Source organism: Nothobranchius furzeri, chromosome 9 (genome assembly GCF_043380555.1).
Source record: "Nothobranchius furzeri strain GRZ-AD chromosome 9, NfurGRZ-RIMD1, whole genome shotgun sequence".
NCBI classification, from domain to species: Eukaryota; Metazoa; Chordata; class Actinopteri; order Cyprinodontiformes; family Nothobranchiidae; genus Nothobranchius; species Nothobranchius furzeri.
Genome location: NC_091749.1, coordinates 69,155,780 through 69,183,286, shown reverse-complemented (window position 1 = coordinate 69,183,286; position 27,507 = coordinate 69,155,780). Strand labels below are relative to the sequence as shown.

Below are 27,507 nucleotides of genomic sequence, written 5' to 3'. Positions count from 1 at the left end.
TGCTGCTGGAAGGAAATGGTCTCCGCTGAAGCTACGGGAGGCGCATGCGCACAGGAACGGTGGAGTCAATGGGTGTGGCTCGTGAGCGCCCTCTTGTGGCCAAGAGCATATACTGCGATTTGAAAGAGTAGCAAGAGGGTCTGCAAGCTGTGGCTCTGGAGCCACAAGTGGCACTCTCAATACCTTTGGCAAAAAAAAAATTACATTTAAATATAGATGCAGGTTAAAACAGTTTTTCATGGGATAACTGCAGCGAACGACACTAAAAGTACCAGTAATATATTTTTAGATCCATTCATGTCTTGAACAATTTCCTGCCAATAACATTGTCTAGAAAAAAGTATTCAGATTCTTTTTGCAAAAGTTTTATTTGATTTATTTTTAATTTAAAAACCTAACAATAGAAACAAAATGTATTTCCATAAATGACAACAAATCTAGTATCGATTTATGGTGATTTTCCATCACCTGTCCATTAATAATCCAGGGATCCCCAATCACAAGTGTATCATCATGACAACAACTTTCACCAGCACAAATCTGCAGGTCGTGGGAAGGGTCTGTTCTTCATGCAGGTTGGATGTTTTTTGTGTTGATAGACCCTGGTGATTTTTTTTTTCATAGCTCTTTTGTCTAATCAGTTTTAACTTTTTGCTCTACTAACTGGCACAGTAACCAGTAAAATAATAGGGTGCAAGTGCACCTTGTCAGATATCTGGCATAGACAACTAGTTAGGAAGGAGGAGTTTGCCCTCCTCCCTTAAAGTGACAATGTGTAGTTTTTACCATTAACCTCTGAAAATATCCAATGAAATGTTGTAGTAAATTACTTAAAAGATGCCCAGTTGTTGGAAAATATTGGCAGTTTCATAACATATAACCATAAAAATCTGTTCTAAAATACATGGAGCGGGTCCAAGTCTCTGGACAACTCCATATTAGATGCCATGTTTCGTTCTACGGAAGTCTGTGAGGACAAAATGCATTTACTGATTTGTAACAAATGGTTACAAAACTTTAACCATTAATAAACATTGTAGCATTACACTTTTACCTCTTCACTCATTGCCAGTGATGAAAGGGAATCTCTCTTTTTCTTGCTATTTTGCTGGAGGATGCACTCCCAGGATTTTTGACCTTAATGGCCATCCGTTGGTAAGGTCTTATTTGAACACAAAAATAATGTGCGATTGCAGTGATTTAGGTATGTACTGCCCCCTATCGCCAGGGAAAATACACAAGTCACTTCAAGGGAAGAGGTACAAGCTGCCATTTAACATTAGACGCAAACATCCACTTGTCCCTTAAAATCTTCACATCAGTAAGAATTCTGGTTGTAAACGGTAATGGACTGTATTTGATATAGCACCTTCTAGAGTCCTGGAACCCCCAAGGCGCTTTACAACACTATCAGTCATTCACCCATTCATACACTGGTGGGGATGAGCTACGATGTAGCCACAGCTGCCCGGGGCGCACTGATGGAGGCGAGGCTGCTGAGCACAGGCGCCACCGGTCCCTCCGAACACCACTAGCAGACAAGGGGGGTTAAGTGTCTTGCCCAAGGACACAACGACAGCGACAGACTGAGCGGGGCTCGAACCTGCAACTTTCCGATTCCGGGGCGAGCACTTAACTCCTGTGCTTAATCCTTTACCTGTAATCTTTCATACATTTATTTTTAGATTTCTCAGTAGTTTATCTTAGGATGTGTTTATTCCTTTTATATTTTTTTAATAAACGAGGATGTGAGGAGGTAGATGTGTGTGGACTGTGCTTGTGTTCATCCTTCTCTGCTCCTGTGCTCCAGATTTCCTCATGAAGAAGAAATAAAACTACCGGTAAGCAGAAAAAAAAATTCTTGACTCTCAATGTGTAACTAACCCTAAAATGACATCTTCTTTTGCTTGCATTTCATTTGGCACAACTTGCCTTTATTTATAATCAGTTTATCAACTTCCTGTTTGAATTAAATGCTTTTATTTTGAAGGGTCTATTTCCTGTTCTAACAGTTAACGCAAGCTAGTGTCACCTCGAACTTCAGCCAAAAATCGAGCAAGAAATTGCCTCTTTTTGCCCATCAGCCAAGGCCAACATTAGAAACCTAGGAGTTATTTTTGATCCAGCTTTAAGTTTCGACTCACACGTCAAAACCATCTCCTGCTCTTGTTTCTTTCAACTGAGAAACTTTTCAAAAGTCCGTAAACTGGTTTCTACTGCAGATCTGGAAAAAATAATCCATGCCTTTGTGTCATCACGCTTAGACTACTGTAACGCTCTTTTTACTGGTCTCAGCAAAACCTCCCTCTCACGCCTTCAAGCCATCCAAAATGCAGCAGCCAGACTCCTAACCAAATCCAGCAGACGAGCTCACATCACTCCAGTTTTACAGTCACTCCACTGGCTCCCGGTAGAATATAGAATACAGTTTAAAGTTTTAGTCCTGACCTATAGAGCTCTTAACAACCAGGCTCCAAGCTACCTATCTGAGCTTTTATCCCCACACACCACCTCTCTGAACCTTAGATCCACATCTGAAAACCTCCTGGCTGTTCCTCGAACCAGACTGAAAACCAAAGGGGACAGGGCCTTTCAGACTATTGCACCCAGACTTTGGAACAGTCTACCTTCAAATCTCCGTCTCTCTAACACTGTAGAGGTCTTTAAAAATCATCTAAAAACTCACCTTTTCATCCAGGTGTTCCCTCCTTAAATGTTTCAGAATGATGGCTTTGTTCGGGTTCACACCTTCACTTTGTTTATACTCATGATTTTATTTTCTACGTTTATCACTGCTATTGTTTTTCTGATGTTTTTTATTGGTTAGAGGTATTTGCCCTGATCTTTATCATGTTGTACAGCACTTTGTGATTTATATCTGTGAAAGGCGCTATATAAATAAACTTTTACTTATTTTACTTACTTACTTACTCTGTCCGTGTGCCCCGGGGCCGCTGTAGCATGCTGACACCGACCAACGTTCCCCTCTATCCAGGTCTACGGGCCGGGGGTCTCATTCGTAAAACATTGCGTAGAATCTTTACTAAAACCGTACTTAAGCTCAGCAAAAAAAAGTACTTACACCAAGTAGGTTTTTGACCTATCAAACATGGACTATGCACAGCTTCACGCAATCTACGTTTTATAAATACAAACTACCTATGAATGTGCTCAGGTGTTTCTGAATCACATCCCGCCCTCCAAACACCCACTTTCTGCCACAAATGGTCAATGCAAAGTGCCTTGTGGATCTCATGCACATACGTAAGCCGGCTCATTGCAGCAGTCCACCATTAACCATGGTGACCGCAGATCAAGGAAGTGCAATTTAACCGAAGCAGAAATGGAGGTACTTGTGGGTGCGACGGGAAAATGAAAGGAAGTGCTTTTGCAAAAAAATAAGAGAAAATTCACGGAGTGGCACAGCGTTGCTGAAGCCGTCAATGCTGTGAGTTCTTCAGAGAGATGTGTGGCGGATATAGAAAAAATGGTCCGATCTGAAGGTGGAGGCAAAAAAAAAGGATGTTTTGCCACCGCCAGTATGTCTGCCACTGGCGGAGGTCCTGGCACCTCTGATCTCCCACCGCTCGCCGTTAGGATCTCAGCAGTACTCGGACCGGCAAGCGTGCGTGGCATCGTGCCGGAGAAGGAGTGAGACACTGACCATGCAGAGGAGACGGGTAACGTTTAAGCCTTTTATTAATAAAGATCAAATGTGTCCGTCATTAAAATATAAAACAAAACCAAATCTCGTTTCCCTCAGTGACTCTGGACGAAGCGTCCAACGAGGCATCCCGGGCGGCTTGTTCTGTGTGCGCAGGAAGCGGTTCAAGTGATAATGCTGCTGGATTTCATAAGTGTATCCTTCTCAGCAGCAGCACTGCAGGTGCTCTCCATGTCCAACATGTGCGTAAGCCAACTTAACCTTACCCCCAAATTCCACTACCTCCGCTCCGCTGCGCTCCGCTCCGACACGAACGCAGGAGCAAAATCGGTCCCGTTCTAGTCAATCAGAGCAATTCCACTACTGCGGCCGTGCTCCGGCAGTGCGGCGCCGTGCGCCGCCCTCTGTTCCGGCGTCCGGCAAAAATAGAATCAATCCTATTTTCGCCGGACGCTGGAACACCTCTGCAGTCAATGGACAGAAATCACAACTGCCCAACAGGAAAAGGAGCAAGCACAACTTCCGTTTTTCACAATACATCGATAAACAAAAGGCGTTTTTTGTTTCATATGCACAGGTTTAACAACTTTTAACAACTATCAATGGCGGCTGAACTTTAAATGCACAAAAGTAAGCCATAAATACAGTTTCCACTATCAAAGTAGTCACACTTTGTTGATCCAAACACTGCTGATCTCTCAACACAAATGATGGGCAGATTAAACAGTTCATGCCGATGTTTCTCCCACACAACGGGTGTTTGGATCTAACTTCCACGTTTATTGCTCGGACTGTATCGCAAGATCTCGAAAATCCCGCGCATGCTTGTTTGCCCACCTCAGGTCTCCGCACCGGAGCGGAGCCGTTGTAGAGCGGGTACCAGTAAAAATTGAGTTCGGAAGCGAAGGCGGGGGCGGACCGGAACGGAGGTAGTGGAATTTGGGGGTCAGTCAACTTAAAGTTGCGCACATTTTCCCGCCAAGTTTTCTTTCATAAATCCCAAAGTTTGCGTGGAAAGTTGCTTACGCAGTTTTCCGACCCCGTTTTGTGCGTAAGCAAGCTTGATAAATGAGGCCCCTGATCTGTTGAACTTGATTTAAAATTAGGGGTAGACCGACCTGTCAGGCCAATATTTAATATTTTTTACATCAACATAACATAACATCAGGCAGGCGCATCCTCGGGCAGCCCGGTGCTGTTGCAGAATACCATTTAAATGTTTTTTACTTTCACTAATAACATCCACATAATACATACTCAAAATTAACTTTAATTAGGTGTTTGACTTGAACGCTGGGCAGTGCCCAAAGTTCAAAAACTAATTCAGCTTCAGAAATTTTGTGCATCAACTGATGTTTAGCATGAAAATAAGGTAGAAAACGTCTCGATATCGGCCGTCGGCTGACTGTGTCTCCTACATTTCAGCATCGGTATCGGCAATAGAAAAACAATATCGGTCAACCCCCTTTCTAAAACACTCTGGTTACAAATAAAATAATAAAAAAAGCATGTTTATTTAAAGTTTCTCTACATTCTAATAACAGAAGATGAATCTACAGTCTGTGTGCTCCACGTTTCTTAAGAAATGAAAAACAAAGAACATTTTAAGGAAAATCTGACTTGTTTCTATATTCAGCGTTTCAAACAGCACCAGCAGGGAAACTGAGCTACAAACAGGATTTAGATTTATCCACACGCTGTTCCTGAGAGGTCCCAATAAATAAATAAATAGATTTAGTGTGACGCTGCAGCACTTGACAGAAGCCCAGAGGAGCCAAATGCACTCAGATGAAATGACATCAGCAGAAACTGGGAAGGATTACTGGCTGTAACACCAGCTGACGGGTCGGAACTAAAGGAAACAGGAAGGACGTTGAGCTTCGGGAATGAAAGGTTTGAGATGGAGGAAACAAGTCTGGAATGTGTCGAAAGCCTCCGGAGTCCCAGTGTGTTCGTTTAGCCGCTCCGTTATTCCCTACGCTGGGTGCAGCGGAATAACAAATTTACATCCGAAGGGCGAGTGGTAGTTGATCCCGAGTTCTGAGTAAACCAGCCTGGGAATGCCGATGTCACACAGATAGAGTCTGCTCTCGTCCTCCGCCGCAGCGAGAGGGAGACCTAAAGACAGCGTCCACTTGGCCTCCACGGTCTGAGGACGCTCGCGGACCGGAGGGTCGATGCTGAGGACCGGAGCCCGGTTCCCGTTGGCCCAGTCAGCAGCTGACTGGTACCAGTTTTGATCCCTCAGCTGCGGGTTCTCGTGGCTGTCCAGGCAGTTAATGACCAGATCGACCGGACTCTCTGGAAGATCTGGGACACAAGTGGAGGAAAGACAGGAAACATTTTTTAAGGAACTTCAGGAAAGTGACGTCAAACCTGTTTTTGTTTTGTTCATCAGGACAAACAAACCGCTTACCAGCTCCTAAAAGGATTCAAACTCAAAAGATTCCAACAGTTAAGAAAAATAAAAAGTGAGTGCTGATCCAACCAAACCTCCTTCAGCAGCAGAAACTCTCTGCTGGATCTTCTGTGGTTCTGGAGGAGTTCTGGTCCTCTCTGAACCTCGATTCTTTTATAAATAATGATTAATGACCCACACCCGTACAGCGCCTTTCAGAGTCACCCCGGTTTCACACTGCAAGCATCAGCGGAACAGCAGCGGAGCGGCTCACTCGCAAACTTCAAAGCGGTCCTTTTCACACCGGGAGAGTCTTGGCCGCGGCACGGCTTCCTCGCTGCGCCTCGCGAGATTCTAAAATCCCTCGAGACTTCCGACACCTTCCTCATCGAGAGATCACAACCCCCGCGAGGAATCACACCGTTGCACATCTCGAAGGAAACTGGTGGTAAACAAAGCCGTTCGGTCACACGTGCTGACGTAAGTTATACATAACATCGCAACGTTGCATTTTATTTTGAAAATAACTGGGGACTTTACACTGAAACCGTGTGTGGTTTCCTGTCTCGAACTATGTGAACTGCGGAAATTGGCGTGTCCCAGAAGCGGCTCGTGGAAAAATAGAACTCGATCCTATCTTTAGCGGCGTGCCGCGCCACGTCGCGGCTGGTTTGAAACACTCCATAGACTATAACTGGATTCGATGTGAAGCGGTGCCGCTTTGCTGCCGTTCCGTTCCGCTGATGCTTGCCGTGTGAAATCGGGGTCAGAGGACTCCAAAGCACTTTACAGTGTAGAATGATGCTTCCATGCACACACTGGTGGTGATGAGCTACGATGTAGCCACAGCTGCTCTGGGGCGCACTGATAGAGGTGAGGCTGCCGAGCACAGGCGCCACCAATCCCTCCGACCACCACCAGCAGCAAGGCGGGTTAAGTGTCTTGCCCAAGGACACAACAGCAGAGCCAGGATGGAACCTGCAACCCTCTGATTGCTGGACAACTCGCTCTACCTCCCACGCTACTCCTGTTGCTGCTGTGTTTGGGTTGAGGATTGTGCTTTATGACTCGGTTCGGTCCAACCTTCAGCCGTCAGACAGATGGACCCACATTAGCGCCCAAACCATCAGCCCTCCACCGTCGTGCTGAAGGCTGGGATAAGCAGTTTGGTTGTGCTGCAGTGCATTGTGGGTAATCAGGTCTACACATTTTTTTCTTTTCTCCTTTTAAACACATTTTTAATCATTTCTGAAATCTTTTTATACTTTTTTTGTTTTTGTGAAGCGCCTTGTGATTTTTATCTTGAGAGACGCTACATAAGACCCTTCCTTCCTTCCTTCCTTCCTTCCTTCCTTCCTCCCTCCCTCCCTCCCTCCCTCCCTCCCTCCCTCCCTCCCTCCCTCCCTCCCTCCCTCCCTCCCTCCTTCCTTCCTTCCTTCCTTCCTTCCTTCCTTCCTTCCTTCCTTCCTTCCTTCCTTCCTTCCTTCCTTCCTTCCTTCCTTCCTTCCTTCCTTCCTTCCTTCCTTCCTTCCTTCCTTCCTTCCTTCCTTCCTTCCTTCCTTCCTTCCTTCCTTCCTTCCTTCCTTCCTTCCTTCCTTCCTTCCTTCCTTCCTTCCTTCCTTCCTTCCTTCCTTCCTTCCTTCCTTCCTTCCTTCCTTCCTTCCTTCCTTCCTTCCTTCCTTCCTTCCTTCCTTCCTTCCTTCCTTCCTTCCTTCCTTCCTTCCTTCCTTCCTTCCTTCCTTCCTTCCTTCCTTCCTTACTTACTTACTTACTTAACTTATATCAATCTCACAAGTCTTACTTCATTCAGCGCAGACTTTACTGACCTGAGCTGAGCCGCCATCTTGTTTTCAGAGGCGGTTCTTTCTTCCAAAAAGGGCCAAACACCTTCAGGCTGCTCATGTTTGACCTTTAACCTCTGCATGAACCTGGGAGGACTGGCAGCTGTCTCAAATTTTTTCAACTAGTGGATAATCACAATGATGACCCCTGTCCCTCCCCTAACTGAGGTCACTGCTGATGTCTTTATTCTCGTGGTTAACACACGCCCGTATGCTCCAGAGCAGAAATGACAAAGACACTCAGAAGAGTTTAAAACTCATCAGCAGCTCCTGGTTCACACCACTGCATTGCTTGTTTTAATCATTTATTTTTAATTGCTCTTGTGTTACATATTTATGCTGTTTTATTTATATAATCACATTTTATTGGATATTTTACTATCCGTATTAGCTCGTTATTTTACACGTCAGGTATTTTAATCCGTCCAGTGTTTCCTCTGGGGAGCCCTCTGCCTCAGGACCGGTGGTCGGTGGCGGCGGCTGGGGCGCTCCTTGGGTAGTGCCCAGGTAGTGGTGGGGGTTGCCACCCTCCCTCCCAGGGCGCCCTGGACTGGTGTCTTGGCTGCTGCTGTCGAGGCAGATGGCTCCCTTGGTGGCGTGTCTTTCATTAGCTGTCCAATCTGAGCTCAGCCTAGTGTTTACTGTGGTCTTTTAATGTATTATGTGGACGAGTGTGTGTGTGTGTGTGTGTGTGTGTGTGTGCGTGCCTGGGAATGGTTTGTGGATTGGGGGTGAAACTGTCACAGTTGTTTTAAGTCTGGGGAAAGGGAGGGCATGTGGGTTATACGGGTCATTTTAATCTGTTAAGCACTTAATGTTGCATCCTATGCATGAAAAGTGCTGTATCAATAAAGTTTGATTTGATTTAAATCCTCTGGAAGCAGCGAGGTGAACCTGGGTTTTTATTGTTGAATAAATAAATGACATGTTGGAGTTTGTTGTGAACGCATGAGGCTGGATTAGAGTCATTTTAGAACCTGTTACACATCTGATACTTGCGGTTTCATGTTCTGGTTTGTAAGGAGACGTGTAAAATAGTTTGACACCACTAGAGGGCAGCAGCTGCCTACAACAGAACAGGACTTGAACAGAAACTCCTGACTCAGAGTTTAAATTTGTATCAGTGACTGAAACCGGAGCAGAACCACCTAAAACTCGACAAGTCTCACCTCTGACGTCAGCCACCTGCAGACCACTCGTTCTGCCGTAAAGACACACCTCCCTGGTCAACACCTCCTCCATCCTGGCAAAGCTGGGCAGGAGCAAAATGACTTCCACCTCATGGTTGGCCAGGTGTCTGCCACAGCTGATGCCCTGGGCCCCCTGGATGTGCGGCCCACACAGGAGGACCACTGATGGCCTCTGGTGGGCGTTTTTTGGTGTGAGTCTGGATGCATCAGATACACAATAAAGTCACATCAGAGCTCAAAGACATGCTAAACAGGTAAAGCTGTGTGTGTAAGTGTGTGTGTGGTAATGCACACACACACTAAACAGGAGCCAAGTGGCCGGCGTTTCAGTATCCATGGATGATTTCCGGTGGAATGTCTGGGATGTTTGGCTCACTGTTGATGAACATTTTTCCTCTTCTTGTTTTACAAACCACTAACTTCCCGTTCACTCAGGCTTTTGCATAACAACCAAACCAAGATGGCTGCCCCTTACCTGTTGGGTCCACCGAGCAGCGAGAGAGCCATCTGGCTGGAACAAACGCCGATGGTCTCCAGCCGGCGCTCCGGACTCAGACCCCAGCGCTCGGCAGCCTCTAACAGACGCTTGTGCAGCCTGTAGGGAATGCTGGGAACCACCAGGCCTGAATCTGCAGAGAAAAAACAAAATGGAACCAGAACATTTACATTAAAAGAATTTCCCGCTGTTCTACAGTGCCTTTCTGCTTCCTGAACAGTCTTAGTTTGGAGAATGTACTGGACTGATGAGCTGACAGTGAACATGATGCAGAAGCTGAAGCAGAAAAAAACGCAAAACATTTCCCAGTGGCTGGTTTTAAGCCCCGCCCCCTCAATGAAATGTTTCTGGCCAAATAATAAAAAGAAAAAACTAGCTCAGGTTATTTTTCCTGATGTTCTTTTCCACACAGTCCTTACCTTTTATATTCTTGTGAAGTGTTTAGCCATAATTAATAATGAGATGTTTCAAAAACATCACGATGCTCAGGTGAGTGGGCGGGGCTTTCAGCCTCACAGTTCTGACTCTGGTTCCAAAAATACAAGCCGGCAGCACCCATATGTGGGAAACAAATTCCATAAAGAGTGGTCTTAGTGAAAACCTCCCATAATGCACTAATGCTGCTGCTAGCTTCCTGACCGGCACCAGAAAGCGGGAACTTATCACGCCCGTCTACATCTGCACTGGCTTCCAGTTTCTTTCAGAATCACGTTCAAGATACTTGTTTTTGTTTGTAAGTGTCTGCAGGGCTGTGCTCCAAACTATCTGTCTGACTTACTCACTCGATACAACCATCACATGCACTTAGGTCAACATAGCAAGATTTACTAGTCGTTCCCAGTGGCGGCTCCTCCATGGGGGGGCTGCTAAGGCGCTGCCCCACCCGTCTCACAGGAAGAGGAAGAAGTATCGCAAATTATAAAAACACTTTTAACACTACTGCACTGTCTTGTGATGCATTTCCTGTTCCTTTTTGGCTGCAGCGATCTCGACCATAGACCTAAGCCAAATGGCGCATGTGCGCAGTCCCCCCCCAATACAAAGAATAGGAGAGCCTTTGGGTGCAGGGGTACAGCGCCCATGAAGACACGCGCAGGAGACCGGCAGGGCAGAGTCTCAGCTCAGGTCAGGACAGAACCAGATATTCTCCACAGTTCACCGTTCTGTGATGCTGTAGAGCAGCTGAGGACACCTTCTGGAATTCTGTTATTATGAAGAACTGGAAAATATTGGAATGTGGCATCAGAGACTTTTGAACACACTCCATCATTATAAAAATGTGGATTTTTTTACTATAACATAGATTATTTTTACCTTAAACCAGCAAAAGTAAGACGGAGTTAATGCTTTTCACTTCATAAAATTAGCTTTGTTTGATTTTTATGCAGAATTTGCATATTTTGGTTAATATTAAGCACGTTTTTGGAACTATTTAGCTGTATGACGCATAACAATGGTGATTTGGCGTTCCCTGGTGGTGATATGTGGATAATTTTCAGACCTAATTATTAGAATTATGTAGCAGCATGAAGGTTCTCTGATTTGTGCCAAAGGTCACATTTGCCCAGCTGGGTCAAGCTGGGTCAAACAGTACTTTGAATCCACAGATTAAAGCCCAAGGAGCCACGATGTCTGCTCAAGATCATAACACCAGTATCTGCTGTTCCGTCCCAAGAAGGACACTTCAAGCCGCGATGATAATAATTAAATAATAATTAATAAACTTATGATTTTATTACTGTGTAAATAATCATTAATGCATGATCACTTGGTTCAGATATAAAGGTATTTTAATTACATGAAATGGATTATTATGCTTTGGGTATTATAATGATAATTATTATAATGATTAAAGATGTGTTCAGCAAAGAAGCCCTGAAACACTTGCGGCCCCCAGATGACCCCATCTTAGAACCACATGAAGGGTTTGTGCCTGTTCAACTTGGCTTTTGTGTGAATGACTGCTGTCAGCAGGACGTTCCTGAACTTTTCTGACCCAAAAGCCCTTCATCACCCTCCACAGGATTTTGACTTTTGGGCCGAGTGCTCTTTTTCCTGTGATTTCTCCTTCAGGTGTTGACCACCACAGCACGGAAGTGCCTGGGAAAACCAGTACCTCTAAGTTCAGTGATGACCACGAAGCCTCGGTGTTCGCTGCTGCACAACCACTTCTTTCTGTGTTGAGAGACCCACCTGACCCAGGAAAAGCGGGTGCTCGCAGCGATGCTCCGCCCGGAACCCAACCTGTCGCAAGGAGGGTGAGGGGTGGCACTGAGACTTCAGTTACAGCCCAGAACCTGTTTGTGGGAATGTCACCTACGAACAGGGGGGTCAAGGCTGATAACACCACTGACCTTACTACACTACAGCTGGCGCTGATGACCCCTGAACCTCAAGTGGGTGAACCACCTACCAAAGGGGGGGGGTCACATGCCACTCTGTATCTTTGCTGGCTAAACCTGGTATTTCTGATCGCATGTGTGCGTCGACCGGGAATCCTGCGATGGGCACATCTGCTCTGGGTTCTCGTAAGCCTGCACCTGCACCTGTCTTTGACCAAAAGGACTGTTGACTTCACTCTTCAGGACAGACTATGTTCCTCTTGCTAGCTACATGTCTGTGTCTGATTCTAAACAAGGCTGTGTTTTCTTTGAACCCACCCCTAACGCAACCTTTCGTGTCTGGGTCCTTTTCAGAGGTCCCACTTCCAAAACCACCAGATCTTTTGAGGTTCATCGATCACCTGCTGTTCCAGCTGAATCCTGGTGACCATGTGACTTTTCCTAGTGACTGGGCTCTCAAGAGCCTGAACAATGTTCCTGTTTTTTCTGCTTTCTCTGTTCCACAGACATGGCATAAGTTTGAGAAACCAGCAGGGGGCAGTAGGACTCCTCATGACCTGAGAGCCTCTCCTCATGACCTAAAGTTCGCTCCTATTTCTGATCACGCCAAAGTCGCCTCTGGTACGCTGATTAGCAACATTTTGCAGGTAAAATCAGGTCCTGACCCAACAACTAAACCACCCGCCCCGGTCGAGTTTCAAATCAGCATGAGCTCCACAGGTAACACAGCACCCACTTCCCTATAGGTCCGCAACACCAGATTCAAACCGCGCAAAGACCCGATCAATTTAGATACTGTCTCCACCAAAATAGCAATCCACCAGCCCGATTTGTGCCAAAAGGGGGGTGAACTCCTGCCCGCTAACACTGGCGTCTATGATTTTGGATCATGTTTGTTCTGTCGTGAGCGTATGTGTGCATGGACACGTTTGCAAATCTCACGCAGGCTTTGTGAATTCCGGCTGTGGACTGCTGTGGTTTCAATAATCAAGTGTTTTCAGAACATAACATTTAAATGTGGACTTCTCCACTACCGGATTGGTCGATCCAAATTCAATCAATTCTCTATTGGATCATTTTTAATAGTTTTGTTAACTTTTGAGGTTTATTCAGGTTAGCTGCCTTCAGCCAGTTATCCTGTTACTAACTCTCACATTTTAGGGACTACTAACTCTACTGATTTGCATTTCTATCTGTTTCATAGTGCTTTCCATAGGGTGATTACGTTTGAGCTTTAGGGATTAACTTGGTTAATTTCCCGTAAAGGGCTACAAGCCAATTTGCCCTTCATTCTTATAAAGCCTTTAATCGGTGCAGCTGATGATTTTCTCATATCAGTTAGGGTTTGATTTCTTTTATTTGTGTTCTATGCATCACTTTTTACATGACATGTAGACAGGGTGCAGCACATTTCTTCTGTAGATAATTCACAAAATGCTGTCACATAGTACATGAGGTACTCACAGGTAGGGCTGCTCGATTATGGCAAAAATAATAATCACGATTATGGTGACTGAAACTGAGATCACGATTATTTAGGACGATTTTTCAATTTATGTTGATTTTATTTGTTTTTAATTCAGTCATAAAATTGCTCAGGGCACAATCAGGACAAAAATAAGAAACAAGATGATCACTAAAATAACTCCTGATTCCCAGTATAATAAGACCAATATACTTACAGCTCATAGTCTATGACCCAAGGGCTATAGACCTTGGTTTAACTCATTTAAGTCTAACCAGTACAGACCCAAATACCAATATCTTGCAAATACTGACAGCAAGAATTATACAGTGGCATTTATAGCAAATAAATGCAAATAAATTGATGTTCATGTTGCGTAACATTTGAGTCGTGTCAAGGTGCTGTAGGAGAGTGCACTAGCACCGTGTCCTCAGACAGATTAGTTATTATTTATCAGCATGAGGAACTTATTTCTACCTTATTTATAAACTATTTATTTACAAGTCCATCAGTTAACGTAATAATTGTCCCAACCACAGCTGCACCCCCCACCCCCAACCCGGTCTCAGCAATCGGGGCAAGCTGCACGTGTGTTTAGTGCACCGCACACGCACATTTAGCGGCTCAGGAGTCCGCAGGTACGGTGTGTGTGTCACTCACTCAGGTTAATCCAACAAGGAGCCGGCTCTGAGAGCTGTTTCTTTAGCGACTGACACATCACTACATCATTCCCTTTCCTAATGTCCTGAAGAACGGTCCGGAGCGCAGGCGGAGTGTTTAGATAACCTGCAGGAAACGTCAACGACAGTTATCCAGAAAGTAGCTAAGGGCTACCAGAGATGTTTCTGAGGTGTTCGCTAGGTACTTTTAAGTTAAAAAGTCAAGAAGGGGGTCTGAAAAGCTGTTGGAAATAGCATCAAAGTCACTAAGTTGGCAACACTGTGGGAGGAGCGCTTCATTTGCAACTCAGGGCAGCGCAAGCGGGAGGAGCAAATAATCGGCTTGTTTTGTTTTTTATAATCGTTCAAAACTCAGATCGTAATCGTGATTAAAATTAGATTAATTGAGCAGCCCTAGTCTGAGGGACAGGTTTATGATTATTTTCTTTGATTTGCATCAAACGCAATCTTCGTGTGTATGCCTCACTTGCTGCTCTGCTCTTCTCATCATAACGCCAGTATCTGCTGTTCCGTCCCAAGAAGGACACTTCAAGCCACGATGATAATAATTAAATAATAATTAATAAACTTATGATTTTATTACTGTTAGAGCTAAAACCAGAGTGAACGTCGGCCCGGCTTCCACTAGTTTGAGGGAGCTAAAGGAAGCTACAAAATCTCAAGACTGATGGTGACCTGGCTTTGTTGCTACAGGACTTATAAGTAATATTTTTTGCCCAGCAGTGTGGATGTTTTTAATTTGTGGCTTTTGTTAGTAGTTGGCTTGTGCAGGGTATCTGCAGGTTTAAGGGAGCCAAATTTAAGACTTTTTAAGACCTTTTTTAAGGCCACTTTGACCAAATTTAAGCTATTTTTTAAATTAAATTTAAGCTATAATTTCCAGCTATTGCCTGGAACCGGTGTTGACCACGTCGTGAACGTGGGATTAGCCATCCAGTTACCATTAAACTTGCACTTCCCCATGGTGCAAGCTCCCACTAGCGTGCTCATCTAAAAATAGCCCCCTTTCACAACCAACCGAATGTGTACGGTTCCGCTTACGCCAATATCATACACAAAAAATGCTGAACTAACTAGAAATTCACGAAAATTTTATAGAAATAAAAGAATCTTGTTTATTGGGCCTTTGGTCATTTAAGACCTTTGGAAATTATTTAAGGATTATTTGTCATTCTTAAGGATTTTTAAGGCCTTAAATTTGGAAAAGCTAATTTAAGAGTTTTTAAGACTTTTTAAGGACCTGCAGATACCCTGCTTGTGTTAGTGTTAGCTTGTGATAGGTTTATGTAAGACAGCTGCAATTCCACTTTCAGCCAGTAGGAGGGAGAAGTGGGAAAATGTATTTAGTGTTGCTTTAAATGATACCAGAGTGATCCTTGTCTCGGCCGTGGGCCATACTGGATAAGAGTCATGTTGTAGGAGGATGCACAACCATCAGGTGTTATGGGGCAGTTCCTGCACAGCTGATACAAAGAAGGCAAACCGGTGATACGACACTGAATAAACAAAGTTTTTACACGGTTTCTGGCATGGTGAGAAAAATGACAGAAAAATAGCCTTTAAGGAGAATTTAAGAAAGCAACACTGTCTGTTCATATTACAAATGTGGGCAAATGTACTGAAATGCTTCATTATCTGTGTCAATACAAGAAATCAGCATATATGAAAGAAACGGACCCAATTTGGCTCCAAGAAAACAAACTCAACCTAATAGGAATCTGAGTTTTTACCCTCAACATCAAACCTAGACTGAAAACCTCTGACAGGAGGATATGTTGAATGTCTTCAGTGTGTTTTCTCTCTTCGGTGATCCACATTTGTTTGCAGAAACGTTTAAATCAGTCTGTTTCGGCCAGAGCTGCTCTCTTTTGTGTGCTTTCTGAATTACTGTGTTACATAAGAGCAAGTTGGCTTTTATCGCCGCACACACTGAAGTGTGTTCAAACCTTTAAAGAGCCGGTGCTAATCCTCTGCTGTCTGTTGCCTGGGGCACGTCAGGAGGGAAACACAAGCCAAGCTGTGGGAGCTGCAGGGAGGGAGTTTATTCGCCGCCGGTCTCTGACCCGAAGGCTGAGAGTTTGGACTCGTAGCGCAGATTCACACCTCACCCCGCACGAGGCTTACATCAAATCGCGTGTGCTGTCTAGACTCAGACATGAAACCAGAACAGGATCTCACACACACACACACACACACACACACACACACACACACACACACACACACACACACACACACACACATCACCTCACTTCCACCAGATAACAGCACATAAACACAAAGCCTCATGCTGACTAAACCCCCCTGCTTATCTCTGCTCCCCTCCCGTCGCCTTTATTGATACCACACAAAGGCTGCTAGCGTGTTTCGGTGGGCAGCAGAAATGTGGAACACGCCGATCCTCGTGTGAGCGATAAGCACAGGAAAGTCAACTGCTTGTTGTCACGCAAAGCGCTGCGTCGAGTGCCAGGCCCGAAGGAAGTGGGAGCTGCGCTAGTGCACCAGCTGCTTCTTACAACACCCCACCTGATGTTCTTCTGAGGTTGCCGCTACCAAAACTAACCCCATTCCACACACACGCCATCTCCTCCTCCTTCACACACTTTCAGTGATCTCTGCACGCACTCACTTTCGATGTGGTGTGAACCAAAAAAATAAAGCGACTCAGCAGTCAAGTGGCTCGACCGGGTGGCTGTGAGTAAGCAGAGACGCTAAAATAAACTAAGCTTGAAGCGATTCTTCAAGGGTGACAACTGATGGGAGCAGAAACTAATCAGGCTGTCATGATGTGAGCAGAGTTCATATGTAATAATCACACCTCGGAGACGGTTATTTCTCACAGACTCATTAGTAAATAAACATGGATCAAATGGAGAGGCTTTTCTCTCTATTGTTAATAAATTGTTTTCCAGGAAATATCTCGTTAATTTTAAATGACCTTCTAAGTGGCCTAGTGGTGTGCGTGGTCGACCTGGGACTGGGAGATCGGGGTTCGAATCCAGTCGGGTCCAGGGGCGTGTCCAGGGATTGGCCTGGGGTAGCACATGCCACCCTGGAATCTGACTGGCCACCCCAGGTGCCATCACAAATTTACCTCTAAATAGGCTTTTCACTGTCTACAAAAGGCTTGGGGGTAAAACAAAAAATCATAACCATTGGTGCCACCCATGCACAAAGTTGTGCCTCACCTGTGGCCCCCAGACTCTGGACCTCTCTCCCCCTGAGCCTGAGATCAGTGGACTCAGTGGTCTCCTTTAAAAAACAGCTGAAGACTCACTTGTTCAAGCTGGTTTTTGTATGACCTTCTTCACCTCTCTCTCTTTATTCTGCTCTCCCCATCTATTCCACCTTCCTCAGGATCCACTGATTTCCCTCTTTCCTGTTCACTCTCTCTCTCTTTCTTAACATTTTTTAAATCACAATTGTCTATTTTTGCTCATTTTAAATATATTTTTAACCATTTTCTAAATTCTTTTTTATATTTTTACATTTTTTCGTTTTTGTGAAGCGCCTCGTGATTTTTATCTTGAGAGGCGCTATAGAAATGATATTTTCTTCTTCTTCTGGGCCACCCCATTTTAAAAGATCTGGACACGCCACTGGTCGGGTCGTACCAAAGACTTTAAATATGAGACCCAAAGCTGCTCGACGCTCAGCTTTAAGGGCTTGGATTTGGGGGTTAAACCACCAAATAGTTCCCGAGCACAGCCACAGATGCAGCTCCCCGCTCCCCACAGGGATGGGTCACATGGAAAGATGTAATGTCACCAGTGTGTGATGATGACTATGGGAATTTAACTTTAGTTTTATGTTATGACAGAAATATGGCGGCGTATTTGGGCCACTCATGCAAACACGAAAGAGTCGTAATTTTGAGGAAACGAAACAAGGTAAATAAAATTTATTAAATGGTCTGTATGTGTATAGCACCTTTCTAAGATTCTGCAACCACCCAAGGCACGTCACAACATGCTCAGTCACACACACATTCACACGCTGGTGGTGATGAGCTACGATGTAGCCACAGCTGCCTTGGGGCGCACTGTTGGAAGCGAGACTGCCGAACACCGGCGTCACCGGTCCGTCCGATCACCTCCAGCAGGCAAGGCGGGTTAAGTCTCTTGCCCAAGGACACAAAGACATTCTCTGGAGGGAGCCAGGATCAATCCTGCAACGTTCCGATAACTGGATAACCCGCTCTACCTCCTGAGCTACGGCTGTCCGTAAAAGAAAATCGAAAAGTAAACCAGTGCTGGCACCAAGACCTACAATACCCATGATGCCTTATTTAAATAAACTGGTGACCGTACCTCCATAGATTTGAATAAAAAAGAGATTGTGGCTCATTATCTCTGACTCACAACCTGTAAATGACTTCTCAGAATCCCCAGCCGTTCCGGCTGTATAAAAATAACTACAAAAAAAAAAACAACCTATATTGTGGTTTTAAGTATGTTTGAGACTCTTATTGTGAAGGATTGGTGAAGGCTTAACAGTGCTGAATGAGTAGCCTTAAGCCTGATTTATGCTTCTCCGTCTGCGTCAGTGCGGAGACACGCAACGCCATTATCCGTCCTTGCGTAGGGATCCGGCAGGCACGCAAGTACGTACGGAGTCGAGCCCACTTTTTTAAACATCCGTCGAACGAGACGGATTACGCAAGCTTGTGATTGGTCAGGACGCCGCTGTTGTTTACAGCACCGCCATTGCAAAGAGAGCCGAGGATAACTAGCGGCAGACACGGAGAAGCTTGAAGAATACCTCGCGAAAAAACTCTAAAAATATGAACGTTTCATCCTACCGTGACTGGAGGAGTGAAAAGATGCACAGAAAGCGTTTTATTTGTGGACGGAAATGACAGGAAACGTGGGTTTAGAGGTGGGGAGCGCATGAAGCGGTGGGAGAATGAGAGACAAATATGTCCGTGTTAAAAGTCTCTTATATACACAAAAAACACAATATAAACACACCATCTTGGACCGATACATGACAGGATACCACAGAACAGCGCTACGTCCTCTGTTGTCCTGCCGGGGAATTGCTTTGCAACACTCCCCAGGAGACGAAGAAGTATGAGAGCAAAACGCTTCCGTCAGTCCGTGCGTGTCTGTCCCTTGCGGAGCTGACGGAGAAGCATAAACCAGGCTTTAAGCAGACACCTTGATTTCTTGTTAATGTTGACCCTTTTCTCTGGATTTTGACATTTTTTAAATGTTAAATGTCACAAAGACAGCCTCTGCATTAGACACAACGTTTTCATCTTTGTTCATTTAACTTATCTGGAGTTTTTGAGGGGCTGAATATTTTATATTCGCAAATTGAGTGAACAAAAATATCAGTGAATTTACTTCAGAGCTTTTATAAACTCCAGTAACCAGATACATTAGTTCTGCAGTTTCACGAGAGTCAAACAAGATAATGGCAGCACTGAACAGACTTCTATAATAAACAATGGACTTAGAAAATGACTCGACAGATCTCCCTGTTTTTCTTTCTGTGTTCTTCTATTGTTGGTCTATCTGTTTCCTGGCAGAGGTTCCAGGTCATTTTCTTCCTGCTGCGGAGGTGTTGTTTATGTAAGGTCGCACGGCGGCTCGCTAATTACAGAGCGCAGAAGATGGGGATTACCATGACAGCCCTGGGAAGCATATCCATCTGCACGGTGAGAAACCAAGGCTCTTCTGGTGCCAAGAGGCAGACAGGTGTTTCCACTGAAATCCACATCAGCAACACTTGTTGCAGGTAATATTTAGGCAGGTAAAACACGACTTGTTAAAAACAAAAGATAAATGTCACATCCGCATTTTCCACTTTCATATATATATATATTTTAATTAATCCGCATCCTCTTTGGTAAATATTTAAACTTAAAGCACTTTTGTTTGCAGACTGAATATCTTGCAGCTCCTATTTGGGGGATTTTCACTGATTCTGCTCGCATGCAACGCTCCACTGAGAACTACCCACAGGTTTCGGTTAGACGGGTTAAAACGCCGTGAGAGTGAAAGCTTTCATTACAGATGCTGTTCTTGGTTTAGATCAATTCTGTTTCCCCACGCTGGCATTGTCACCTGATAGCTTCAACTTAACCTCCTCAGTGCAGTGGGTGATGGTGGAGAGAGCTCCCATCGAGAGACGAGACCTTTATGGGTACTGGAAGGAGGAAAAGTGGTGATTTCCTATTTGTCTGTTACAGACTGGTTCAATAAGTTTTGCTCACAGCCAGAGTCAATGAGGGCCTGGAGTGAGAGAGAACCTTTGCGGCTTGTGAGCGTACAAGGCATTGAACACAGAGCCGAGGAGTTATACGAGTAATCGCCCACCAGTAGGCTCAGAGCTACTGGTGAGCTCTGCCTTTAAACAGAAACGGGCATTTGGTGACATAGTGACCCGGGGTTCCACAGCAGAGGCATGAACCAGACCTTAATCGGTGCCGTTTCTTCTCTGGGGTTAGGTGGGCTCGATCGATCTGCATTGGTTCCTCTGGGGTTCCACTGTCGGCCACCTGGCCACCTAATGATTTGAGCCGGACCTTGCTAGAACACAATCCAAGAACACCACCTGATAGTAAACAGCTAGCACTTTAGCTAACCGAAACTTTGGATTTGTATTAAACTGGATAAAACTGGTCATTTATTGTCAGTTTTACATTTACGGCTGCACTTTCAGCACAGCTTTGTCAGATATCAGTAGGGATGGGTACCGAATTCGGTACTATTTAAGGTACCAACCGAATTCCACAGTACCCACTGAGCACTGATTCACGTCATTTGAAACGGTGCCTCGTTTCGGTACCCGTCCTTCATAACGAGAACTTGCCTAGACAGCTGTGCATGCGCAAGAGCTTTATGTCGTCGGTCGCTGCGAGCCAGTTGTAAACAGAGCAGCATGGTAGAAAGAACGCACGCTAAAGCTTGGGTCCACTTCACTAAATGTGATGGGTAACTGGGTGATGATGAAACCAGCGACAACGATCTAAGTGAGACATCCTCATCTTAATCTGCTCCGGTAGGTAAATAAAATGTTTAAGATAACGTTAGCTTGATATGTTAGTATCCGTTTCGCTAATGGTGCGTTCACTTTCTCCTCGGAACTCCGAATTTCTGACTAGAAGAACATGAACGCGCTCTAAAGTTTGGCTTCACTTTACTAAATGCAACGGGTGATTGGGTGAAGATGAAACCAGCGACAACGATCTAAGTGTGAGGCATCGTCGTTTTAATCTGCTCCAGCAGCAAAATAAACTGTTTAAGATTACGTTAGCTTGATAAATTAGCTTCCATTGCCACCATTGTTATCAGCTAATGGTGCGTTCACTGAAGATGTTTGCTTCAGTTTAATTATCAGCTTATAAAACTACAAGGACGATGTTGAAATACAAACAGTTGTATGTTATTTATCGTGATATTTATCAAATATGGTTACATTCTGAGAAAAATATATATTTAATTATAAAAGAGAATTAAAATATTAAACACTCAAAAGTATCTAAAATTGGTACCGTTAAGTACCGGTATCGATTCCTAGGTACCGGGAATTGGTACCGAATCGATTCAAATGTCAAAGGTACCCATCCCTAGATATCAGTTGAATTTTTTTGCCTTGGACGGTCCAACTATGAGGCCATAACATTTATTGATTTATTTTTATTAATCCGGTAGATTTTTGGGGCCTTTTTTCTGAAAAGCTAGCATGTGCTGCCATAACCCTGAGGTTGGGCGGCCTTCTTGGATTTTGTGGTTTATGGGTTCGATCCCAACATTCTATTTTTATTTATTGAATAAAGCACCGATTTTAAAGACCTGTCGATACACAGCAGTGCATATTGGAATTCAAAGTCAAACAATTATATATAATTGAAAATAATCATCCACACCAGTATTAAAAACAAACAGATGCCCTTGAAGGAAAGCGCTACCACAGAAGTGAAAAACAGAAAATGAAATTATGTGTGTGTGTGTGTGTGTGTGTGTGTCGTAGCTTTCACAAATTACTTGTTTATTCTTTACCGGAGCTAACACGGTTAGCGCTGTGGCAGTCACGCTAACGGGACTCGCCTGCTGGAGTCCAGAGGTACCGGTGCGGTTCTAGATGGATTTATAGATGTAGGTTATTATTTTAGATCAAATCTATGTTAGTTAAAAATACGTCTAGGACACGGACATATGGCTCAGACCTTTAGCTGCAGCTGTAAACGCAATTTTCAGTTTTAATTAGGAACACGATAGTAAACAAAATACAGTGACTTACCATGCTAGCAACAGCAGCTACCTAGTATGACATGTGTGAGTGACGTATGCAAAACACAGTTCTTTGCTGCCTGGAGGAGAGAAATTAGATTTTCTGTAATATTTATGACTAAATTCTTTAACAAAACGAAAAACTGAACCCAGTTCATATTTATATAGATGGTAAAGTGTAGTTATACTGTATTTCTACAATTTTAATGTCGAGTCTGGCCAATACCTTTAAAGAACCATTAAAATAATAATAATAATAATAATAAAGAACCGTTAATGATGAGCTTTTTAATCCAGCCATGGGACATTTAAATGCCACTGCATTATGGCCATTAAAACAAAAGGCCTTGATTTGTTCATTCATGCTTGGTTTCTTCATTGAGTTCACTGGAAAATATTTAGTCAGTCAGTACAAAAATGTTCTGCTTCTCTCACACTCTGGACTTTCTGTAACCTTTGCTTCTCCTATGTGTGTATTAACTAGTTATGTAACCAACATGGCTTGACTTAGCGTGACAAAGGACATCATTTCTGTTAAATGACACCACAAGGCAGTGTGGGAAATCAAAAGTAAACAGTAGCCAGTACATTACACCCCTCCTTCTTCTACTCCTTCTCCTTTGACCTTTGTAAATGATGTGTTGAACTGTTTTTCAGCAGACCCTGATTTAGTCCTTCAAACATCCAATCAAATCCATTGCTTAGAGTTCAACTGGGACCATGACAGCTGTGAGAACATGGTTGCAGGAAGCTATGGAGAACACCATCCCAACAGGGTGGCAATGTCCCAGAACCTTTGATCCATCTATCTGAGATTATCACCTACAGATCCAACAAGCCCCAACACATCGGAACATGGAGGGCCGGTATGGGTCAACCCTGACTAAGCTCTATATATCTTTCATGCAGACTGATGCTCAGGCATCCGCTGGCCTACACCAACTAATGCAACCACACAACCCCACTTACCACTGGAGCCCTCCGTGTCTAGTTGCAGCTTAAAATTGGAAGTGGGCACCGGCACTCAGGGTGAGGCTGAGAGATCCCCCTGCCAGGTGCCGTTGAGTGTGCTCACCCCCAAGGCACTAGTGTGCATTTGCGTGGAATGTCTCTGGTGGAAGTGTTTGATGTGCAAATTAAAATTGGGGCACAAGCCGCCATGGGACTGCGGAAATTCGAAACATACCTGCACCCCCTGACTTACCCAGACCACAAAGCACTATGTGCATGTTTGTGTTTTGATGTGAAGGAGCAGGAATAGGAAAATGTCTGACAATGGGGAGGAATGGCCCCTCCAGGGAGCCAGCTCCCCCACTGGCCCAATTAGGCACTCCGTTTCCAAAATCCACCCAGGGCATGGGGACCCCAGCCCATCTAGCCAGGGCCCAAAGCAGCAGCATCGCAGAACCCCATGGAGTCAGAGGCCACTAACCCAGACCAACACCAGCACAGTATCTACTCCCATCCCCACATTTGATCAATTCTCCGACATCCCCCTCCCCCATGATGGAACAGAAGAGTTCCTGCCAGTCCAAGAGGAACCAAGGTCCACCAAAGGCCCCTGAGCCAGGGCCAGGCAGCGCTGCATGCTGCCGCACTCTTGCCGGCAGCATACAAGCCAGGACACAATCCCCCAGGCTCAGCCCAGATCCCCATCCAGGGACGACTGCTCCTACACTCCTAGCCACCATGCCCTCACTCAGACCCACCCAGGGGTAATACAGCTATCAGACCGCAACCTGTGGCCACCATCATGACTTCCCAAGGCCCCAGACATGGCCACCAGATGTCCACCCACCAAGGCACGCCACCCAAGTACCACCAGAGTGGGTCAGCAGCTCCCCAGACCCAGAACCCCTCCAGTCTAAATGTTTTTCTTATAATTTTTCTTTCTGTTTCCCTGAAATTAAACTGAGAGGAATTTAAGATGAAATGATTGAAAAATCAGTGAGCGACCTGAGAGCGAGCCTCCACGGCTCAGGTGGGAAATCCTAGAAATTTCTTGCACATTTCACAAATTTTTATTAACTCAAAAAGGCTGTTCACCATTTTTAAGGCTCTTATGTTAATGATTATAAAGGGCTGCATGGTAAGCAACGCTTTTTAAAAGTTTCTTTAGAGATATGAGTTAAATCGTCTAGTTACCGATAACTACAGGTATGCACAGAAACAAAAGTTGTCCACTAGATGGGGCTGTCACATGTGTTGAGTCACATTTTTACATGACTCAAGGTGGTACAGCTTCTTAAAGGGACATGAATGTTCCCAACCTACACACCTTTTCATGTTTTTCCCGTCAAATTTATTGACATAGAAAAACGATCTCGATAAAAGTCAAAAATTTCGATAACGATAAATGTTTTATTTATTGCCCAGCACTATATTGTGCTCAACTAGATTTATTAAATTCAGTCTGCATTAAAGCTATTATCTAATTTTGACCACCTCAAAAGGACTGATCGTGGTTCTATCACCTGCAGAAGGATGAGTTCAGGGAACAATTACCTCATCTTGTCTGCACAAGAGAAAATCACGTAACGGACTGGGACAGCACACGGATCATAAACACAGAACAACAAAAATGCAAAAGATGGATTAAGAAAGCAATAGAAATAAGGAGACGTGGACCCAGGACCATGAACAGAGACGATGGAGTTTACACATTGGACTTTGTCATCGGCGAGGAGGGCGCGGGCAGTAGAGGGCGACATCATACTAAGCTTCCCGCAGATAAATGGAGAAGAAAGAAACGCCAACAACCTCGGCAGGGCACTGAGGAAGGCTACAACGTTAGCTGAAACTGGTCAGAAAAATATAGGTAAAAACAAATCTTGTACAACGCAACAAAGGAAGGATTACACAGAACGACGTACAAAGGTGTTCCAAAAAAACAAAAAGAAAGAGGTTCTCCTGGACTTTAGAAGAAGTTGTTAAATTAAAAACTACATTTTTCTACTCAGACTGAGTTGAGATGGTGGGAAATCACAGGAAAAGTATGTTCAGCTAGAAAAAGCCACACTCTGTTTATGTCATCTTCTAAAGAAGCTTTAGAAAGAGAGTTATGGAATGATCTGGATTCCCTACAGCAGATGGACCATGCACAACTCACTGAACATACTGGACAGCTTCTGCACAGCAATTAAGCAATAAGTTATTGTGCATGATTTATTTTCAAATTTTGTGATCAATAATCTGCAGCAGACAACTTAAAAACTTTTCTACTGTAGTTTCTCATCATTAAAACACGAGCTGGACTCGACTGGTTTTATTAACCCGACGTTCCTCTTGGACAAAGCAGTTTCAGGCACGGTGGAAAAAAACCTCCTCTGTGTGCTGGTGGAAAAAACCTCCTCTGTGTGCTCACAGATAAACCCTTACACCATCATATTGACTCCAGGAGGACATGTAAGCTGAGAGAAACAGTCTGAGTGGTGGAAATGTTCCAGTCATGAGAAAACGGCATCTGTGAATGGAGCTTCTGTTGGTAAACGAGAGGAACTCTGATCCTGCTGTGACACCATCCTATCAAAACTATCAACCTGTTTCATATTTTTATCAAAACTTTATCAGAAACATAACGTATATAAAGCCAATCTGGTAAACGTGTGTGTATTCTCACCAGTACAGTACTCTTTCCCCCCGCTCTGAGGCACAGTTATCTGTCTGTATATGACCGGCTTGGCCTGCAGGATGTTTTCGTCATGGCGATAGGACTGTGCTTTCTGCTCCACCTGAGTGCTGTGATGCTGATCTCTGTGGTCGCTGATTCCATCGATCTGGGAGAAGACGGCGGCCTTGTCGAACAGAGCCAAATTCCCCTCAAAGTCAAAGTCAGTGTCCAGGTTCTCGTTGGTCCCATCGCCGAAGCACTCGTCATCCTTGGACCGCACTGGTCCTCTGGTCCTCACACCATTCCTCCTCTCCGCCATGCCTCTGCTGTTTGATGCACCTGCAGGAAACAAGCACAGATAAAGTCTGCTGACTCATTTTCTTTCATTATTTTCTTCATGTTGCATTTTAATGGCTGTTGTGGTCATATTAATTATTAATTATCCTTCAGTTTGACAAAAAAAATGTAATCTGTGATAGACTAAATGCAGTTGCCAAACTTACAGAGAATCATAGCTCTGAGCCATCTATTCGCTTAGTCCTCAGCAGCAATGACTTCATGGGATTTTTTACAAGTAAAATTAATTCTATTAGAAACAAAATCTTTAGCATCCTCCCTAATGCGATTTCTTCTTCCTCAGTAAGTGAGGCAGCATCAGAGGTGACTGGAGAACCTCATCTGTGTTTGAACCGTTTTGATCCAGTTGAGCTTTCAGTTATCAAAAATATTAGCTTCATCTAAACCTTCAACTTGCATTTTGGATCCAATCCCAACCAAATTATTTAAAGATGCATTTCCTTTGGTTACTGCCCCCATTCTAGATATAATCAATCTATCATTAGTAAATGGATATGTACCACAGGATTTTAAGGTTGCTGTAATCAAACCTTCACTTAAGAAGCCTTCTCTGGATCCAGATGACCCAATGAATTATAGACCAATATCTAACCTTCCATTTTTATCCAAAGTCCTGGAGAAAATAGTGGCCATCCAAGTATGTGAACACTAATGCTCTGTTTGAGGAATTTCAGTCTGGTTTTAGAGAGTATCACAGTACTGAAACTGCATTAGTGAGAGTTACAAATGATATTCTCATGGCCTCAGATAAGAATCTTGTGTCTGTTCTAGTCTTGTTAGATCTCAGTGCTGCCTCTGACACAGTTGATCACAATGTTCTTTTAGAAAGACTTGAACATGTTGTAGGGATCAAAGGAACAGCGTTAGGCTGGTTTAAATCCTACCTGTCTGACAGATTTCATTTTGTAAATGTACATGACAAATCTTCATACTCCAGGGTTACTTGTGGAGTGCCACAGGGTTCAGTGCTTGGACCAATTATTTTTACTATATATATGCTTCCAATTGGTAAAATCATTAGACAGCATGGGATAAACGTCCACTGTTATGCTGACGATACTCAGTTATATTTATCCATTAACCCTGATGAATCTAATCGGTTAGGTAGATTACAGGCTTGTCTTGAGGACATAAAAAATTGGATGACTCAAAACTTTCTGCTTTTAAATAAAGACAAGACGGAAGTTCCCATCTTTGGACCAGAAATCCAGAAAAGCAAACTAC

The 27,507-nt window shown here is 44.2% G+C and overlaps 1 protein-coding gene across 1 annotated transcript in view; it reads right to left on the bottom strand.

Moving 5' to 3' along the window:
- Positions 1 to 5,159: 5,159 nt before the first annotated feature.
- The window catches only part of LOC107382110 (enhancer of mRNA-decapping protein 3), a 41,783-nt gene continuing 19,435 nt past the window's right edge, over positions 5,160 to 27,507 (bottom strand). The window contains exons 4-7 of the mRNA XM_015954103.3: positions 25,936 to 26,265; positions 9,569 to 9,722; positions 9,073 to 9,290; positions 5,160 to 5,974 (exon numbers count right to left, since the gene is read on the bottom strand). Coding sequence (XP_015809589.1) covers positions 5,640 to 5,974; positions 9,073 to 9,290; positions 9,569 to 9,722; positions 25,936 to 26,265 — 1,037 coding nt within the window. The 3' untranslated portion in view covers positions 5,160 to 5,639. The remainder of the gene's footprint in view (positions 5,975 to 9,072; positions 9,291 to 9,568; positions 9,723 to 25,935; positions 26,266 to 27,507) is intronic.